Source organism: Melopsittacus undulatus, chromosome 15 (assembly GCF_012275295.1).
Source record: "Melopsittacus undulatus isolate bMelUnd1 chromosome 15, bMelUnd1.mat.Z, whole genome shotgun sequence".
NCBI lineage: Eukaryota > Metazoa > Chordata > Aves > Psittaciformes > Psittaculidae > Melopsittacus > Melopsittacus undulatus.
This window is the reverse complement of record NC_047541.1, coordinates 2084775-2105597: the sequence shown is the minus strand read 5'-3', so window position 1 is coordinate 2105597 and position 20823 is coordinate 2084775. Positions and strand designations below refer to the sequence as shown.

At 49.0% G+C, this 20823-nt stretch overlaps 1 protein-coding gene across 1 annotated transcript in view; it reads left to right on the top strand.

The window, feature by feature from the left end:
* The first annotated feature begins 2204 nt into the window (after positions 1-2204).
* The window catches only part of KIRREL3 (kirre like nephrin family adhesion molecule 3), a 263163-nt gene continuing 244544 nt past the window's right edge, over positions 2205-20823 (top strand). The window contains exon 1 of the mRNA XM_034069650.1: positions 2205-2322. Within this exon, the coding sequence (XP_033925541.1) occupies positions 2262-2322 (61 nt within the window). The 5' untranslated portion in view covers positions 2205-2261. The remainder of the gene's footprint in view (positions 2323-20823) is intronic.

The window sequence follows — 20823 nt, the reverse complement described above, 5'->3', positions numbered from 1 at the left end:
AGCAATGGAGTCAAAACCACCAAGGTAATCAGTTAATAAAACTTCGCACTTACATGCTACTTTCAGTCAAGGATTTAAAGCCCTTTGCAAAGGTCAGTATTACAATGATGAGAATTTTCCAGCTGAAATGTTTTCACTGGGATGGAGAGAGAGAGAAGAGAGAAAAATATTCTCTTTTCCTGGAAGTTGGAAATCATGCTGGTTTTAATGCAGGAGAGAAGTAACACTCTTTGTAAGGGGGAAAATAAATGGCTATGAAAATGTTAATGGTGTTTTGAAGCTTCACAGAAAAGCCTTAGTTGTGTAGCAGCCTTAATACACAGCAGCACCCCCAGTCTGCAAGCAAACAGCCTTCTGCAGAATAAACTCCAACACAATGGGGAAAGCCACCGGATTATTTAGAAATCTAATTCCCACTGGAACCAGGCACTGAGCATTTTATCCAACGTGCATTTAAATCAGTGCTGCTGCCAGAGCGAGAAACCACCTGTAACCTCACCCCAGTCCTGCCTTGCTGCATAGACACAGAAACCCAGCTGCATCCTAGGCTGCACCCTCTGAGCATGAGGTCATGGAGGGGTGTGCTATGGGGAGATCCCTTCACATCCCCCCCAGTCCTGATCCAGCTCTGGGGCAATACAAGAGGGACATGGAGCTGTTGGAGCGAGTCCAGAGGAGGCCATGGAGATGCTGCAGGGGCTTGGAGCAACTTGGTCTAGTGGAAGGTGGCCTAGGGGTTGGAATTGGATGAGCTTTAAGGTCTCTCCCAACCCAAACCATCCTATGATGACAGGTACTCAAGCAGGCAGTGGTGGGAAAACCCAACACGCTTGGCCAAAAAGAATCAAATAAGCTTCATTTCCTAAGGGATGCAAGCTAAAAATAATAATAATACTAATAAAAGATCTTTTCATTTCCAGGGCGACTGCTGCTCCGCAGCGAGCGAAGCATGCACGCACCAGCCTGAGACACTTGTGCTTCAATCAATAAATCTCAGTTCACTGCTGCTCCTAAGGCAGGTTTAACCCAACCGGCCTCGGTTTAGCTCATTAGTGCAAGTGCACTTGAGAGAGTTAGCCCTGCTTAGCTAAACCAGGGCAAGCAACCCCAAAACCAGAGCACGTATCCAGGTGCAGACACTTTAGTACAACGTGGAGAGCTGTGACCACCCCCTCAAACCTTCACCTTTCACACAGCAGTGGGTAATTAGAGTCCACAGCTGTAATTATTTCGACATGCTCGGGGTCATAAGTGCACTAAGGGGCCCCATCTGCCCTTGTGGGCTCTAGGGTGGAGGTGAGGGAGTCTCAGGTTTTGGAGGCAGTGCAATGTGTGGTGGTAAGTGCTGCTTTTATTGCTTTGGTTTTATTTTGGGGCCCTTCTGTTCTGTCCCTAACCTCTCACTGGGCAAAAATGAAATTAAAGGGAGAGAAAAAGCAATCCCCAGAAGCTCAAAAACGGTGATTAAAGGAAAGAAAACCTTCCCTTTTCATCCCTTTCCTTCTCCCTGCACCCTTGCTCTGAAAGGGTTTCATCCCCCCATATAAACCCACTTGATTCTGGGGCATATTTTAGTGGTTTTAGTTTTATTTTCCAGTCCTGGCTCTGGAGGGGATTGTCTTTGGAGGTTAGGGGTGTCTCTAACCCCACTCTCAGGGGGTCAGGCTGCAAATGGGGAGCTCAGACTCCCTCCACCTCCTTTTCCCCATTCGTGACCTGTATGAGGATGCCGACTGTGAGGTTGTAACTTACCACCGGGGTGTCTTGTGTGTGTATTTTACGTACACTTCATCCCCCCCCCGATCCCGGAGAACTGCGGGAGATCCCGTTTGCCCTCCAGGCAACCCCTCAACACGTTTATACACTGAAGGGGAAGGCATGCAGGTGCCCTGGTGGGGTAGGAGCAGCACTGAAAAGTGCATAAAGGACACCCCTTAGCCCAATGTGGGGCTCCCCCTCCCCGCGCATCCCATGCGGGGCTGTCGTGCGCCGTCCCCCGGCTGCGCGTAAGTTACTCCCCCTTTAACCATCACTTTGCTGCCGTTTCTCCCTCCCCTTTTCTCTCTTCCCCCCCTCTCAAAAGGCAGGCAGCGCAGCGAGGCTCGCTCCGCCAGTCAAGGCAGCGCTGCCGGGGGAGGAGCTGGGGGGGGCGGCGGCGATGGAGCCGGGCGAGCGGAGCCGGCGGGCGGCGGCCTGAACCCCCCCCTACATCCATCAACAGCGTTATCCCTTCCCGGAGCCCCCCGAGCCCACCCTGAGGAATGAGCGCTTTCCAGGCAGACCTCTTCCTCCTCTTCCTCGGATGCTTCCTCCTGAGCCACGGTAGGACCCGGCGCCGCACTTGAGTTTCCGAGCGGGGCGGACTGGAAGAGCTGGAGGGGTCCCCATGTTTCGGGGGTCTGTTGGTGGTGATGGGGGGGTGGTGGTGGTGGCAGTTCTGGTTTTTGCCCCTTGCATAAGGGGTTAAGAAGGTGGGGGAAGAGCGGAGGATTGCAGAGTTTTCATGGCGAGGCAGCTTTACCTTATCCTTCTTCAGAAAAGGATAAATCTTTAGCATGCAAGTGAGTTCTTTCTGTTCCAGCTCCGTTAATTAGATCGTGTTTGTGTGTAAACATGGCTTTGCTCAGCAACAGCCTCCCCCCCTCTCCCCGCTTTCCCCATTGACGCCCCGTCCTTTCGTGGATGCTGTATTTCGGGGCGGGGGGGGGGGGAGGATGGCTCCAGACCTCCAGCGATTCCAGAGCTGGGGCAGGGTCCGATTTGCTCCTGAGGAGCTTGGAAATGGGGGGGGGGGGGGGGGGGGGTTGCTTTGAATCCCCCTCCGAAGGAATGTGGGGAGCCCCTGCGGTTACTGGGGGGGGGGGGGGGGGGGGTCACACCGGGTCCACCTTTCCCCAGCAGCGTGGGAGCTGGGGCAGGAGCGTGGGAATGTACCCTGTAACTTCATTCCCTGCTTGTCTCTCCCCCCTTGATGGGAAACAAAGATGGATTTAGGGAGCGGGGGGGTGTTTTGGGAGGCTGTGTTCGCCGCGGTGCTGTGTGCCTGGTCCCTGGGTTATTTGTCACCTGTGGAGGATGCTGAGCATCCAGCCAGCCCCAAGCTTTCGCTTATCTGCCGCCCATCCCCATGGTGTCAAGCACCATCTGCGCCGCGCCGCCGCGGTCCCGAAGGCAGCTTTTGTGAGGGTATGGCTTGGGGTTGCTTTAAAATTAAAGAAGGGGGGAAAAGCAAACCCAAACCCACGCAGCTCGTCCATCTGTTGATTAAATGAAGGATAAAAGTTTTGGAGAGAGCAGTGCTTCTCAACGGGCAGCTGGTTTGCTGCTCAGCCAGACATCATTGCTGAACGGCCCCCACCATACGCTGTGTTTTACCCTGTTCCCTGAGCAGGGACACCGTGCTTGCTCTCCTGGTTGTCCTTCCCTCTTCTTTCCCTGTGCTCGGATGTGGTGCTTGGCTCCCACGCTGCCCTCCCTTCCCCTTTTCCCTTTCCTTCTCTCTGCTTGTACTAATATTCCTTCAGGGAGAAAGCTGTGTTTGCATTCGCCTTTGCTTCTGCACAAAAGAAACCCACTGTGCCTTCAGTGTAGGTTTCTGGCTGAACAAATCCCAACTCTCGCTGTTACAGCAGGGCATCGGCGGGTCCAGGGATAGACACGATGTGGAAGCCGATCTTGGCCTTCTCGCATCCCTCCCTGCTCCCATGGATCCCTCAACTCCCTGCAGGTCAAATGGCAGTTTGCTAGTGGAGCTGAGTAACTTCGTGTGTAGGGATTTGTTTCTTTTCCCCCTCCCTTCCTCCCTTTTGCAGCCATTATTCTTAATAAGGGCTAATGCACTTTTTAATAGCGCTTGTGCTCGAAGGCTGCTTCTTGGCTCTGCCGCACATAGCCTGAGCTCTGCTGGTCTGTCTCCCCTGTCTGTACCGTCAGGAGTGTGCATCTGGTACCTTGCTTATTCATGCCAGGTTATGAGGCGCAGAGAGAGTCTTGCAGAGTGGTTTTTGGCTGTTTATTCCCGCAGGATGAACCAAATGCATTGATTGCTATGGAGCTGCTGCTCGCAGTACAGGAGAAAGGGGCTGTTGGCAGTGTTGTGGCTTTCCCCTTTGGGGTGAAACCGTGCAAATGGTCCCTAATAGGATTTAATGCAAAGGATTCCTTAAACCACATGGTATTTTGGGGGAGAAAAGGCCTGGATGTGGGAACTGGAGCTTATTTTTCCAGTGTATGTTGTGTTTGCCTCCCCTGAAGTAGCTGCTGTGGTTGTTTTGGGGTGTCCAGATGTGGTGGCATTCTCTTTCAGCTTGTAAAGACTGGTGGGATGTGGGGATGGGATGCGATGTGTTCTATGTTATGAGAGCAGTCATGCCTCGCACTGGAGGGACCTGCTGGGCCCAAACTCACTTGAAGGAACAACTGAAATCACTTGACGCTGCCCAGCAGGACTTTCAGTAGCTCCTTTCTGGAGGCAAGGAGCAGGCAGGGCTGCTGTTTCCTTGCCTGCAGCACTGAAGTGGCTCCAAGGGATTTGCCATAATAAGGCAGGCAGGACTTAAATCCCCCTGAGCCGTGGCCAGCAGGGATGGGAGGATCACCTCTGCTGAAAACCTTGCCTGGGCTCGAGTTTAAAATCAAAGCTCCCTCACACAAAACCTCACCAAGAAGGGATTTTCTACCAGATGCAGATGGAAACTTGGGCTCCGGCTGAGCGTGCAGGACGAAGTTGCTTGTTGCTCACTATCTGGGTGCACACAGGCATCGCTCAGCATAGCAGGAGGATCTGCTTCGCAGCTGACTTCTGTGCTTCTGAGGAAGAACAAATTGCCTTCCCCTGAGCATCCTCTGTCTTTCGCCCTTGCAAACGGTCTGAAGCAGCCTGTGCTTTTTCTGTCTCAAAGTCGATAGGGTCAGTGTTTCCTCTTGAGGGCTGGTTCTCCCCTGTCAGGACCACAGCTTGGGTGGAAGGTGAGATAAAGCCGCAGGACAATTTGCCTCCTGCAGACACTAGATGTGTGGTGCCCCTTGGTGGGAAGAAATTGATGCTGCCACGAAACTGCCTGCCTGGGGAATAGCTTATCCCTCCTTGCTCTGTGCTCCAGTGTCAGCCAAACTGGGTGAAGCTGGAAGCAACAGGGGAAAGTGGGAAGGAGCACTGCTGAAGATGTATCAATAACCATCTTCTTCCTCTTCCTGGCCTGTGCTGTAACGAGATGGATTTGGCAGGATCTTAGATTTACCTTGGATGGGAGGATTTCTGTCTGTCTGGGGCTGTCTTTCCAAAGGCATGTTTGCTTTCCCTCAGGGTGATGAATACCAAGTTCTCTGGGTGTTGCAGGGTATGTTTTTCTCCTTCACAGTTCACTTGGTTCCTCCCTGGAAGCAAATGCTTTGCAATCTTCTGTCAGAGGGGCCGTTATTAGCAGCAGTGGCTCAACTTCCCAGTGGCTTGTCAGGTGCAGAAGGGGGAAATGATGCTGATGGGAGAAACCAGGCCAGTTCCACCCACTAACAGGGGTTAGGACCCGGAGATGGGGATTTGAGCATCTCAGAGGAGGCTAGTGGGTGTCAGGAAGCAAAGATGCAAGTTTACAGAGGTGTGTGTACAAGGGCTGGTGACTTCGCTCCTCTTTTAAGGTGCAAGAGGCATCTGTGGGTCTGGCAACCGTGAATGGATGAGAATTAATTCTGGCTAATGAGAAGCTTGGGAATCTGGTTGGGATCCCTCTTGAAAGCTCCTGTCGTGTGGGAGAGGAGGGTAGCTTTGCAGGAGAACTGTGCTTCCTGAACCCAGGAGGTGAATTCCAGCACTGGGGAGCTGTTTGGGAAGGAAAAGAAGCTCATCTGATGCTGCTAAGTGAGCAAGTGCTAATGGGGTTTAAAAATTAAGCCAAGGAGGAATGCTAGCAGCACAAAGTTGCACCTGAAGATGGTTGGGTAGAAGGCAATGATGGTTTGGAAGCGTGCTATGTGGAGATGGGAGGTGCTGCTGGTAGGAAGTTGTGTTTGGCAGGGGCATGCAGTTCACAACCAGGCTGTGTGTGAGGGAAGCCAAAATCAGCATTAGGTTAGGGCTGGTATTGTGCTATCCTGGAGGACCAGTGCAGGATTGCCTCCTCCAGCATCTGTGGTAATGAAATTCCTATTTCCGCATGCTTGCCCATCTTCAGGCCATGCTTCCCACAGTGAGGGCTGCAGATGCCTTTGCTCAGATGGGTTTTCTTGTGAGGTTTCAGTTATTTGAAAGGAACAAGAGGGAGGAGCTGTGGTTGATGTTCAAATGCCCTTTGCCAGAGGGAGGAAAGTCAGGAGAAGCACCTGCCCTGATGCTGACTCTGCATCCCTCCTGGCTCCCTCCCTCCCAATGTAAGGCTGAGGTCCCTGGGCAGTTTGTGCTCAGCACAGATGTCAATGACTTTGTGTTTCCCTGTTGTTTTAGGGGACTCCATCGGAGCAGGAATCCCTGTCAGGTTACCAGCACTGCATGTCCCCAGCTCCCGGTCCCTCTGTAGTTGGATTGTGTATGTTAGAATAAAAAGGCTCAATGCTCTTCTTTCTTTTGTAGCTGTAAATAAAGAGGAGAGACCAATGTGCCCCTTAGGTTGTGTGTTGGCTGAAGATCAAGGGCTTTAGATAAACTGTTTTCCTAGGAGCAGGAATGTGATGGAGAGTGTGGCTCACTTCAAACCTTGGATTAAATGCAAGTTTGTGATGCTCCTGGCTTTCAGCTCTTTAGCAGTGCTGGGCAGAGAGGGCTTAGGATAATGCTGCTGGAGAACTGGTTTACATCCCTCCCAGCATCCTTCCAGCAGGATTAAACAGGTTTTTTAAATGGTATTTATTTGAAAGACAAGTAAATTTATAACAGCAATTACTGAAAGCCCTAATTGAGCTCCTGTTCAGAAGCAATGCAAGTCTTTCCTTTGACTTCATCGGGAGCTACCTCTGGCCAAAGGGAGAGGCAGAGCTATAGTACAAGCTTATTTAATAAATCAATAGGTAGTGAAGCAAATTGGTTATAAATCAGTCTCTTATTTGCTAAGATTTAAGGCTGTTGTGAGTTTTTGAGGTGGCTTGCCCTGCCTTGGGGGCTGGCACTTGTCCCAGCTCTTGCAGGGGGGGTGTGAATCCATTGCCTGCTGTATTAATTTCCAGCATGCCAGGAAATGTGTGGGATTTCTTCTCTCTTGGCTGGGAAGAGTTTAAGTTAAAACTTCAGACTGATTTCCAGGCAAGGGTTGGAGAAGCAGGATACTGATGCTGCTCAAAACTGGGTGTCTGTTCCCTGCACCTCAGGGAGTGTGTGTACTCCAAACCACTCAAAGAGGGGAGAAGAGAACAGTCATTTCTGAGCTGGGCATTGTGGTAGGACAGAGCAAAGCTGGGCTCTGGCCTTGGAAACTGTGGCCCAGCAGATGTCCTGGTGCAATCTCCCTTTTGAGTACTGTCGAGCCTGTTTATTCATCGCTTGGCTGGCAGGACCCATGCTCAAGTGTTTGCCTTTCCCTGGTGGCAGCAGCTTCCAAAGTGGAGCAAAAGGAGCTGCAGGTCACTTGGCTGTCACTTGTGGCTCTTCCTTTTGCTAAATTGCATTAAACAGCTTAAAACCTAAATGTGCTTTGAGTGTACCTCTTAGCGATGGGCTCTGGGCTTCCAGCCTCTCTCAATGTCACATGCTGTACAAGTAGGAGGTGGAACACTCGCATTGTTAAATTCAGATGCTAACTTCGGGATAAGATCTTGTCTTAATGTGTTCATTCACCGCCCCCGACTGCAAACAGAAGCTACAGCGAGCTTTTGGTCTGCTGCTTTTTGGGCAGGATGAGATTGGTTTTTGAGGGCTTTGCCATAACTGCTGCTCATTAACCGTTGATGCGAACATGTCAGGCTTTCAAGCAGGGTAATAGATGCTTTCTTTTGTTTCCAATGACTTTGTGTTTGGTGGAATTGCTGTGCTGCTTTGATATGTATGTGGTCAGATGGTGGCTAATTCACCTCTTAAGTGCTAGTGAATTGATGTTCTTGGGTCTGTTGTTGTCATTTTCAATATGGCATGGGGCAAAGCCATGTGTGTGTGCACCCTGCCTGCTCGCAGGCTGCAAAGCTCAGGAGCCTTTTGGGTGAGCAGCTCTGTCTCTGTGGGAGGGGAAATGCAGAAGATCATAGAATCATGAAATGTTCGATAATGGGTTTTTATGGAGCCCAGCAGGATGCATGCTGCAGGCGAGGAGAGCCTTGCTAATTGCACATGAAATACGCACCACAAGTGGAGGGGATGAACTTCCTCCAAATTTCACTTGGATGAAGGATCAAAGCTTTATGCTGCAGGTCCAATATTACTTTATTCCCCTCCTCAAACAGGGATTGAGTAGGAGAAGCCCTTGGGTTTGGAGTCCCACCTTGCATTTTGGGCAGGTATTCACTCATCGACTTAACATTGCCTAACTCATTAAAAGATCAGCAATGGAGGGCCTGAATCCTTCTCAGCTCCCCCCCAGTATAAATGAGTATTCAAGCAGTATGCTGCCAGTCAGTAAATGTCAATATTGGGTAAGTGTTTCCTTTATATCACTGCAATTTAGCATAAGCTGCTTGGAAACAAATGTCTTCCATAAGCATGAGGTGTTTCAGTAAGTACACAGTCAACATTGCTGGGAGGATTAAATAAATGTCAGCCCCACTTGTATGCTCAGTAGTGAGTTAAGACAGAAGAACTTGCATAAGGGCCAGCATGGCAGTGACAACAGGAAGGATTTTGCCAGGTCTCTGTGGAGAACATGGGATGGAGGGGAACCCTTTGGATGGAGGTACCTGGATCCTCAGGGGGTGTGGAGATGGAGTACAGGAGCACCTTACTGGATGGGGTGCAAAGGAGTGCATGGACCTTCCTTCCAGACTAACAGGTCTGCTCTTTCTTTGGCTATGGATCTATCTCTGTGCTTTTCTAGTGCAAACTGGGAGCTGCTTGGCTGCAGCTGGCAAGGCCAAAGGGTGAGGCTTGGCCTTCTCCTGCTTTGTGGTGAGGAACGTGATGTGCTTTGAGAGCTGGCTGTCAGTCCTGAGCTTGCCTGCAGCTTCAGGCTTCATGAAAGAGTGACGCTGGTCCGTGCTGGCAAGGCTTGTGCATGTAAAGGTGGATGATGGAGATGGTCACCGTTGGCTGCTCTGCCTTCAGCTGTGTGAATGAGAGTGTGTCTCTGCCAGGCAGGCAAGGGCATCTGGCTCCTGTAAAGGGATCTAAATCCAGCCAGCAAGTCAAGGTGCTGCTTGATTGTCAGCAGGGGCTCGAATCCTCTCCTCAAGCTGTGTCTGCAGGAAAACCCTGCTCTCCACCACCCCTCTCTTCACATCTTCACCACTCACCCTGAGGTGTTGCTGGATGCTGTCTTAGTCTGCCAGCAAGGGGAGAGAATCTGGGAGCATGGCAGGGGGCTGAGTTGGATGCGTTTCCATTCCCAACGATGCAAAACTGCTGCTTTCTCCCCAGCTGGCAAGCAGCTGACTGCAGCCACTTGTTCCCAGCTGCACCAAAATAACTGTAGACAAAATCGTTAGAGTCAGATGAGCCTGATCAGCTCCTCTAATGCTGGTCTGGGCGGGCTTGTTATCCTGCAGAGTGTGTATTCTAATGACTGGCCATCGTTGTTCCAGGTGACTTGAGCAGAGCATCCCAGTTGTGTCCCAGCAGTCAGAGGCTTTTGCAGCCGGAGCTAACTGTGGCTCTCGCCTCATTAGGCTGCGCATTTACAGTGCTGAACAAAACAGCTTGTGGGCATGTGGGGTGTCTCCATAATTCAGACTAGAGCAGGAATGCGCCGGGGTGCACAGGGGAAGGAACACCCGAGTATTCTGGATCTCAATCCAGGTCATCTGGCAGAGCTAATGCAGCTGTTCTCCTCACTTTGGCTGTTCAGCCTGGCGGTGGCAGCAGCAGCGCTTACATGGAGCTGAGCAGCCCGATCTGACCGGTGCTGGACTCCTTTGGAGCAGGGCAAGGTGACCTGATGGGCTCCAGCTCTGCGGGAGCATCAGTCTCAAGTGTGGGGGTTCAACCAAGGCTGCTCCCCTTCCTATGCTGTGGAGCGGGTTAGGGTTAGGGTGATGAACCCCTTGGGTGTCCTTGCAGAACACGGGGCGTCCTGCAGCCACAGAGGATGGATGGCTTTGGTAGGGGATGCCTTGCTAAGTTGTTTTATAACCTTTTCCACAAGCTAATCATGGTTTGGGTTGGAAGGGAGCTTAAAGCGCATCCAGTTCCAGCTCTTGCCATGGGCAGAGACACCTTCCACTGGAGCAGCTTGCTCAAGCCCCTTCCAACCTGGCCTTGAACACTGCCAGGGATGGGGCAGGCACAGCTTCTCTGGGCACCCTGTGCCAGCACCTCAGCACCCTCACGGTAAATAATTCTTTCCTAATCCCTGAAATGTGCTTTAACACTCCTCTATTCCTCCTGGATGTGTCTTTAATAAGCTGGGAGTGACAGGGCCACCCCCCCCCACCACCCGCAAGTGTTGAAGAAACAGAACCAACAGATGCTAAATTTAGGCACAGCTGTTTGCAGTGTGTTGTCCTCCTGATCACAGTCTGACACTGTCTATGCTTATTCCTCATCTTGTCCAGAGACTGAAAAGCTTTAAGATATCAAAGCTCTGAGTGGCTGTAAATTAACTCCTTCTGTCTGAGCTGCAGCTTGACTTGCTGGTAGACTCCTTGTGATTACCTTTATTTGCCTTTATAATGATGGGAGTTGCCAGGTCACTTCAAGACAGGTGTTGTCTTTCTGTACCTGGGAGACAGCACTGCTGCTTATCCTTTGCTTATGCACTTTCCCACTAGAGACCAAGGGAAACATCTCCAGCCCTGCTGTCCCATAGCCTTTATGTGCTTCAACCCAGGTCTGAAGTGCAGCTGAGATAACCTCTGCAGTCCAGCTCAGTCCCTGTGTGCCTGAAGCTGTCCTGACCCAGCACAACATCCTGGATAATGCAATGTGCTCTTGCTTTGGTGAGGTATAAGGCTTACTGAGTGCCTTTGCTTGGTTAGGATGTGCATTTTGCATTTGTGGCTTGGTCATTTGGATGGACATTGTTTCATGTGGCTGCTTTCCCCCACTGTCAGGGTGATGGCTGTCTGCTGCCTGCCACCCCATGGAAAGTGTTCATGCCCCTTCAATTGGGTTGCAGTATAAGGACATGGCGTCAACTCTGATGATGTACACGTGAGATAGGGCAGAGGGGGGACTTTGTGGGAGAGCAGAATTCCTTTTGCTTTCAAGCCCAAACCAGTGTAGATGTTGTCACCTGGCAGATCAGTGATGATAGTTGGGCTGGGTGCTTGTCAGGGTCCTGCATGGCTTTGTAAGTCCAAAGGATCTTTTTTCTTTGCCTCTTGTGTGTGTATCTCCTGCAGCAGGAACAGCTAGTGAAGATTCCCCTTGCTCTGGTCATGCTTAAAAGGATAATGTTGGTTTTCGATGGACACTTGTGATAAACTAGGAAACACGGCCTTTGAAATCTTCAAAGCTCTTGTCTATCAAATGGGCTGGCTAGAAAGGCAGCTGCCAGGGCACTGATTGCCACGCTTGGATGCTGAACTCCTCCTAAGGCTGCCTTTTCTTTTAGAACTGGCATCTCTCATCTTCCTTCTTCTCCAGGCATTGCATCTCCATGGCATCAGTGTGGTATCTGCTGCACTTGCCCAGCATCTCCCAGCAGCTCTTCATGTGCTACCTGTGATCTCCCCAAATTTGCCCTTTTAATCCTTCTGTGCACATTTTTCCTGGGAATTAGTGCACATAGGGAGAAGAAAGAGCAGAAGGGTGAAACATCTCTTCTCAAGGACAAAAAGGACCTTATGCTGTTGTTAAACAGCTGATGTCCCTTCACAATGCCTATAGAGCGGTGGCTGTAGCAACCTTTCCATCCAGCCTAGTGATTTCTTTCTGTAACACGTAGGTTTAATCTCATGGTTTGGCTTTCTCCCAAGCACACACAGAAATGCGTGTAGTGCTCTTTAACCTGTGCAAGTTGCTGCTGACTTCAGCAGATCAGCGTTGCTGCCCCAGTGGAAGCATCCTCTTTAAAACTGGGAAGAAAAGGTGATGTTTGGAAGCTTTCCTGGAGCAGGATAGAGTCAGGAGTTCTGGATCAAACCTGAAATGGGCTTTCCAAAAGACAGTGTTTTGATACCTGCAATTTTGACACTGAGTTCAGGAAGGGTTGGGTTTGTTGACAAAGGGGAGGGTGAGTACCCACAAAGGAGGTTAAGTGTCACTGCTCTGGTGGATGAATGGATGCTGGGAAGCTGTTGTAGGATATATATGGCTATTGATTGCTGCTTATCCTTCTCAGGGGTTAAAAATGGTATGTGCATCAATTCTTGCCTTTGTCCAGGCCTCTGAATATGCCATAATGCCAGTTTATCACAGTATATTTAATTGTAAACCAGCAATAACCTAATCTATGCATCCGTAAAGCACCTTGTGGTAGGTTTGATACAATTACATTTTGTCGAACACACAGTTTATTTCTCTTGGTTGGCCTGTGTGATTTTATTACCCATTGTGCTGTACACCACGAGGACACTGTGTGCCAGCGTGTGCCTCACTTGCTCCTCTCCAGAAGCACCCTTCTTAATTTTAATCGGCTCATAATTATTGGGAAATATGGAAAGATTATAAAGGTGCCAATGATTTTCATCTAGCCCTGGTGCATTGAGTAGGTAAAGGAAGGACCTAAGAGGCAATTGAAGAGATTGATGGGCAGTAATGGGTGTAATAGTAATTTCTGACCTGTGTTTTTAATCGTGATTGACGACAAACGCAGCTGGAGCTCCTGTGCGGAGACGAAGGGATGCAGTTAAATTACAGAGGCTTTGGAACTTAATGAGGCCATGTAATAAAAATGAGGCATAATGAGCAAAGTATAATAGTACTATTATGCTTACGAGTGCTCTAGCAGAGGGTTAGCAAGCAGCTCCTGCATGTGCCTGGGGGATGATCCCATGAAGGGCTTCTCTGATTGGGATGAAGTTGAGGAGGTTGGGATGCATTTGGAAGATGTGGGGGAAAATACTGGCTAGTCAAGTGCTGTACTTATTGTCATCCAATGGGAATGAAGGAGTAGGTGGAACACTAGGGATTGTTTGATCCCTCATGCTTGTGGTGTTGGGCAAGTCTCTGCTCCAGGTTTTATTCACCATGGGGAAATCCATGTGAACCTCCTTGCTTGATAGACAGAAATGAGAGATCTTGTGAAGGGGAAGCAATGGGATTTTGACAGCCGGGGAGGCAGGATGTGCAAGGAATGGATGGGCAGGCTCAGAGAGGTTGGCCAGGGCTGCAGCAGGTTCAGGTGCCAGCACCTTGATTTGGAGAGCTGGCCCTAAGGTTTGTGTTATTGGTGTTGGAGGTGGGAAGTGGATTAGCATCTGCAGAGCAGTTACGACTCTGCTGCTGTTAAATGTAGTTAAACTTGAGCGACTTCTAATCTAATAATGAAAGGAAGAGAAATAAGTGTTCTCAGTGATGCATGCCCCTCACGGTAAGTACTAATTGAAAACAGATATTTACTTTAAAATGAAAATGTAATACGGTAAATGGTGGGTTGAGGGTTTTGCACACATAGGAGGGGGAAGCAATTGCGCACTTCCCATCTGCGCTGCCCAAGCTTTGTGTCTCGCTAGGGGCAGGATCTCCCATGCTGTGGGGCTGGGAAGCCAAGAGAAAGGATGTTGGGCTTGTGTTAAAACGGAGCCCAGAACCTTGCTCTGTTAAAACCAGGTCCTTGGTCTGCAGAGGAACTTCCAAGCTGGGCTGCTGGCTTTAATTCCTTACCTTGCAGACCTTTTCCAGCTGAAGCCCTGTGGGAAGGAGAGATTGAGCCTTTTAAGACTGGGGAAGCATCACTTCCCTTGTCACGAGGAGGTGATAACCCTCTTCCTGGTGATCTCTGCTGCTTGAGACCCACATTGCTGCCCTGAGCTGACTTTCCTGGCCTGTAGCTATGGCTCAGTAGGTGAAGTGGCTGGTGCTGGAGAGATGCTTGGAGCATCAAGGGGGACATCTCTGGTCCCCTCGGCCAATCTGAATGAGTGCTGATCCCTTTGCTGAGTGCTGAGGCTGTAACTTCTTGGCTGGGTTTGTCGCTCCAGCAGCTGAAGCCAGAGTTGCAGAGCCTTTTAAAAAGCAGTCTGTAGGCAAAGCTCAGTGCTGCATGACCAGTGACCATTAAAGGATGTTCCCTGACAACAGCCCCCTCCCAGCACTGCAGTCTTCAGAGGGAAGTAGCCTGGTTCTAATCCCTTTGTGCAGACTTCTTGCTTGTTCCTCATATGGGTGCATTTGTATCATTTGCATTTTGCACTCTGACGGTATGCCTGGAATTCAGATTGAAATGGGGGCTTGAATAGATTTGCATCCTAATGAGCAGTGGCTTTATTTATTTATTTGGAGTCCTTTCAAGCAGGCAGCAGCCTGCTGGAAAGCAGCTTGTGTTAGTGAGAGCTCTCTGGGAGCACAAAAACCCTTGCTTGTTCCCTGAGACCCATTTCCCCTTGTGTATAACTGGTTGGAGGTGATGGTTTCTGCTCCAGCAGCTTTTGTCTTGGGCGTTTTGAACTCTTGTGGAGGCAACTATCTAGATCAAAGGGTGGTTTCATCCTGCTTTAACTAACCAGAGATGCCTCTTTAAGGTTATACTGATGCTAACTGGGTCTGGATATGGACTTGCCACATAGTGAAGTGGGATCACTACTGTGTTAGAGCTGGTTACAGCCAGCACAAGCCACCTGATGCTGAATGCAGTTGTCCGTAGGCAAGATAATGGATGTGCTGCTGTTCTCTCCTTGACTCTGCAGCAGTGCCCAGGATGATGTGGGTGCCTGCTGGCCACAGCTTTCTGTGTTCCTCATCAGTCCATGACCCTTCACCATGGGGCTGTTATTTCTGGTGTCTCAGTAGCTGACCTTGGGATGTTGCATATGGGCTTGGGCTATGATGCCCATCAATCCTGCTGTCGTCCATCCATGCTGTTCTCCCTCAGCGGGAGCCTTCCAATCTCTTTCAAAGTCAGCAATAGAGAAGGAAGTTTGGAAATGCTGAGGAAGTATCAGATAGAGAAGACAAAGCCAAGGGCTGGGAGAAAACCACCCAAAACTCCATATCATTACTAGGGAGGACAAAAAGCTGCCAAACCCCAAATGCTTCACTGAACTGCAGCACTGTGTCCCCTTGTGTTCTTACCCCCTGTGCTGTACCTCCATCAGATCCACCCAGGGTATAGCTTAATGCTCAAGTCTTCCCATGCCAGCTCTCCCTCCCCAGATGACTTCTGCTGCTGCTGAGTTCATTGCTGAAAAGTGGCCAAGAGAACGCTTCCGAGATGGCAGCAGGAATTGGGTCACATTGTGCTGCCCCAGGAGAGCCAGTTTCAGAGCAGTCTGGCTTCCAGTTATGATTGTACAGGGGATGTTTGAGGTTGATAAGGGAGCCGTTCTGCTGCCAGTGGGGCTTATTTGGGACTTATTGTATGCTCCGGTTTATATTTTAATATAGTCAAAGGTGACTTACAACTTTAATATTAATTTTAAACCTGATTGTGCGAGGGTGGTTTTTATCTATGCGAAACCAGATTAATCTCAGCCTGCCTTGATCCTGCTGGTAGCTTTGCTCTCCCTGGCTGGAGACACACGTGGTCTGTGCTGCACCAACAAAAGGCAAGGAGGAAGATGTTTGCGTGGCGATAAATAATAGTCACAGGGGCTGCTTTTCTTCCAGGGAAATCTCTGTTCTGCAAGTGCAACAATGGCATCAGTGGGAGCTCTTGCTTTTGTATGAGGTTCTGCGCCTCGGCTTGCGGAGTGGGGCTGTGCTGAACAGTGTCCAGCTTTGTGTTTCCCTCGTGTTTTGTTCGTGTGTTTCTCCCTGGTTTTGCAGCTCTATGTAATATCTCTCCTTCAGTGCCACTAGCACTAATTTCCTGCATGCTTGCTGTGTTGCTTGCAAGAGGTTTTGTGCCTGAGGTGACAGTATTCCATGTGGTGAGAGGGTGGCCTTGTGCCAGGGCACTGGGGTGGGACATGGGGAGCTGGACTTGTACCATTGTCCTGCGTTTGACTCCTTGAGCATCCTTGGGTTGACATGCTAGGCTGGAGGATCCAACAGCCATTATAGCTTGGTGATGCTTCTGCCTCTGGGTGCCTAATTCATAGTGTTTCAAGCCACCTTTAATGGCTAATACCTGGAGTAGATGTCATGGCTTTTAAGATGACCAAAATTGGGTACCCAAAACACTGAGAGCTGAGGCATAAAGCCTGAAGACAGAGATCCATACTAGCTAGTATCACAGCCTTGTGGAGGAGGAAACAGGAGGGTTAGCTTGCTAAAGCTACTCCATGTCTGTCTGTTCCCCATGTTGTATTCCAGGCTGAGGTGGGAAACCATCAGGTATTATGTTGGCTTAGGATCCAAACAGAAATGATCTTAAGACAGTGACGAGACTGAAGAGCCATTGAAGGCAAGACTTGACACCATGCAAGTGAATGCCAAACAGCAGCCACATAAATCCCATTTGTTTTACATTTCAGAGCTTAATGAGACAGAAATCACATGGCAATTGTCAGATGTGAAGGCAGAGATTGCTAGTTTGCTTTTAACTAAAGCAGCTGCCATATGCATCCTCAGAGCCTGAAACTAAGGTGTGGTACCCGCTTGCTGCATTGCTGGTGTGATGGGAAATGTACCTTGTGTAGCTGCAGACTGCTGGTTGTCCTGAAGCTCAACACCCTTTATGTGTGTATATAAACCCTCTGGCAGCCACATCAGGTTGTCTCATATTTTGGAGGTCATCAGCTTTTCATCTTGTCCAAAGTATCACATTCTTCATGTAAAGAATTATGTAGGCAGCATCTTTAGCACAGAGATGTTCTTGCCCACCAGGACAGTTCTGGGAATCATCTCCAACCCATGTAACCATCAAGCTTCCCTCCATGTTTTTCAGGCTAAATCTATATTTAAGTCAAACTGAACAATAGGAAGATATTAACGTCAAAGTGCATTATCTTGGGTAACTTGCTTCATCTCTGCTAAGCTGTGCCTTAGCTTTCCAGATAATGTTCATAAATTGCTAAAGCAGTATTTTAATATTGACATTAGCTGCAGTCTTTGACAACAGTCACAGAACAGGCTGTGTGTGGAGCTCTGTAATGGATTATTCTTCCCTTCCTTGTCTCTCTGAGCTGAAAACCTGAAGCTATATTGGGTTAACCGAAAATATTTGTTTCAGGTCAAATAAAACATTTCATCTGATATGATATGTGCTTTGTTCAGACTTCCAACCCCTTTTTTAAAGTAATTTAACTTCAGATATGTCTTGAGGGGAGAAAGAAGTCTGCATGGTGCATGTAGATGGGAAAATGTCTAAACAAAGCACTTTGGCTTCTGATACCCACTATCCCTCCTCTCAGCCTGAACCATTGAATGGGTTGGACAGGAGATCATGAAGAGCATCAGCTGACCCACATCTCTGTGTTGGAAGTATTGATGCCAAAGATGCAGGGGAAAGAGCTAATGAGTCATTTTTCCTAATGGATGTCTTGGTAGGTGAGAAGTACTGAAATTATATATTTGAGAAAATAATGGGTCCCTACTTAGATGACTAAATCTTATTCTTAGTCATCCTGGGGGCGATGAAGAGGGGAAATTGTGAGCTGGATCATCCTGATTAGATAAGTTGCAGGTGAATGATAGTATTTGGCAGCTAGCCTTTAGGTTTGGGGGTAGTGGGGAACCCAAACTCAAGGTGCCAGTCCCCACTACATGCTTTGCAATGAGTTCTCCCATCAAAAAGAGGTCTCTTTGGTGTGATCCACGGTGTCACTAAATCCCTTCCCTGCTGTTAGTCATGTTGCACCATCAATTCCCTCAATGTTAAGGACTTGAGTCCTTCTAGGACCAGAAAGCAGCCTGATGAATCCTTAGTGGGATATCTGGAGCCTTGTCAATGTGATGAGAAACTCCCCAGGCCCCTTATTGCTACTGTAAAGCCCTTGCAGAAAATCTTTCTGAGATCTACTGTTGTGTCTTAAAGGCAAAGGTTTGCTTGCAAAACAGTTCAAGTAAGACCTCTGCACTGGTCCAGGTCTTCTGGACAAGAGATGGTTCTCTGCACATGTATGCTGGGATGCAGCCCTTCCAAACTTGTGCTGGGAAGGGGTTAATATCTGTTTTAGCAGATTAATTGAGCAATCACATTGTCCTGGACATAGCAACTAGTGATTCTTTTTTCCCCTGTATGATAATGCATCTTCATTACTCTGGAGAAATCATTTGCTCGTGTGAAGACAGGTCTCTCATTCCTGGGTTAAGGGGGTAGAGACTAATGGCTTAATTAAAAGGATGGAGAGAAAAAGTCTATCTTAACCCTTTCCTGTCTTTGTATTTAGAGTGCTGTGGGTAGGAGGATTGCCATGAAGGCATGCCAGAACCCAGCTTCATCTGGTGGAGCTATGCGGTACCAGTGCATCAAACAAGGGACACAAATGTCAGGTCTTCAATCCGTCACCCATGTCACCCATAAGCCATCTGCCTGCTGGAGTGGGCTGTTGTTGGCCTGTGCTGCCTTGTGAAAAGGCTGAGATTTATTCTGTGTGAAAGGGGAATGTTATTTAAATCTGTGCATTTTGCAGGATGTGAGAGCAGCTCCATGTAATATACAGCCTTCCTCTCCACTGGGACCGCTCTATTAACATCTTTCACTTGTGTAGTTGGATGCTTTGCAGTTCCTTTTAGCGGTGCTAATCCAGCAAAGACCTCAGTGTTGTTCACACTGCAATATTTATGGAGCCAGCCTTCCTTTTAATTTCCATGCTAGGTTTGGTCATATGCAGAGGTAGAATACAAACAGCGGCTTTAGACACACAATAGTTCAGCCTTTTCCCTTGGTGGGATGTAGGGCTTTTCAGTGGCTGGCTGGAGCTGGTTTGGTATGTGTTTGGAAAAGGAATAGCATGGTTTGAGAGTGTCTGTCAGTGATTGTGCTCTCCCAGGCTGCCTCCAAAGACAAATAGTGGTGCCAAGCACTATTGGGAACAGGGGAGCGACTTTAAGCAGAGTCAACTGCTGGGGCTTTTACTGTAGCAGGGGTCTGCTTGTATGCATCCTTCCATCCAAGCCTTCCAACAAAGGAGTGTCAGTGCAAGGCATTTTGTTGTGAATGAGAAAAGCTGTTCTGCAAACTGAGTAGTGCTCTACCAAACAAAGCCAAACTCTCTTGGGTAATGCAGAGGGGAAAGGAGTCCTCACCTGGGTCATGCTTATGAGTTTTTGTAGGATGTGGATGCCAATAGTTTTCTTATACATGAGGCTGGATGGGGGCTATGGAGTGATTGAGGTAGCTCAGGTCCCATGAAACTGACCTTATACCTGCTGGATTTCACTTATGTTCCTTCAGGACTGCTGCATGTGGTGCCTTTGTCTGCTCTGTCTCCCTCCCAAAGCACAGGGGAGAGCACTTCTTCCTTTGCCAGGGGCGAGAGTAGAAGGGAGCCTGGCAGCAGCAACATGATGGGCACATCCCAACTCTCTCATGCTCTCGAGGTTGGTGCTTTGGCTCATTTAGGTGCTTAGCTTGGCACAGAGGCATAGGAGCACCTGACAGGCATGTGCTTCCTTATCTACAGCTCTGATTCCCCCAGCTTCTTTCTCTTCATTTTGCACAATTAAATATTAAAGCCAGTAAACACTTTAGCTCTCTGCACAGCACTGTCTGCCCAATTATCCTCCTGCAGGGCTGTCATGTTGTGCCAGTTACTTCCCTGGGTGCTGGCAGCCTTTGGCCTATGTGCCATGGGGAAAACCCTGGCTTTCCAAACCTCTGTCTGCAGCTCTTCATTGCCTTGGTGTGAGATCCCAAGGCAGAATTGGATTGCCTGAGCCTTATCAAAGGGCCAGAAAGAGCTGTTTGTTCTTCGGAGGCCAGTAAAGGAATAAAGGGAGATTTAGGTGAGGGCTTCCTAGAGAAGTATGAACCTAGGTCAGACCCCTTGTATTGTGAAGTGCAGAAGGGGTGGCTTACTCCCTGGAGCTACAGGATGGTGCTTCTGCAGCATGGTCCCAGTGACTTCCATGCTTTGTGGGGCTCAAGGTGACATTTTGCTGCTTTCAAACTATTGGAGCTTGGGCATTGGCTTCTCAACTTCAGGAAATGGGTTGTTGAATCTCTCCTCAGCCCCTATCCCAATATTGAGGATGCCCCTCTAATAACCTCTGTTTTGTGTGTTTATGCAGCTGATGTAATTTTACTGGCAAATGAAAGGGAACTGCTGCAATGAGCTCTCCCAGCCTCAGTTAAGCAATGCCTGAGTCTTGCCTTTAGGGCCTTGATATTCAGTACAGTCCATTTCCAAGCGGGATGGAACAGCACGATTTTACTGTGCTTTCAAAAGACATTTTAAGTGCTTGAACTCCTGCCATCACTGAGTTACATGCCTGAATCTGGCCTTGACTATGCAGGCTGAAATTTCTTGCTATGATTTTCAAGGTAGCCCGTGCTAGCAGCTTGTTCTCTGCCAGAGATAGATCAGTGTTGAGAGCTGATAGGGTTTTTCTTCTCATTCACTCAGTAATGATGTGCTGTCCCACAGATGGTCATTGTGGATGTCAGCATTACAGTGAGGAGTCCCTGGCTTGCTCCTGGCCTCTGATAATCATGTGCAGAGTTTTGTCCTGAAACAATATTCAGATTGGGATTTTTCCCCAGTCTCTTCTAAAACCTATGACCAATTGGGATTGCTATTGACTGGGTTCTCTCCTCAGTCGATATTCCC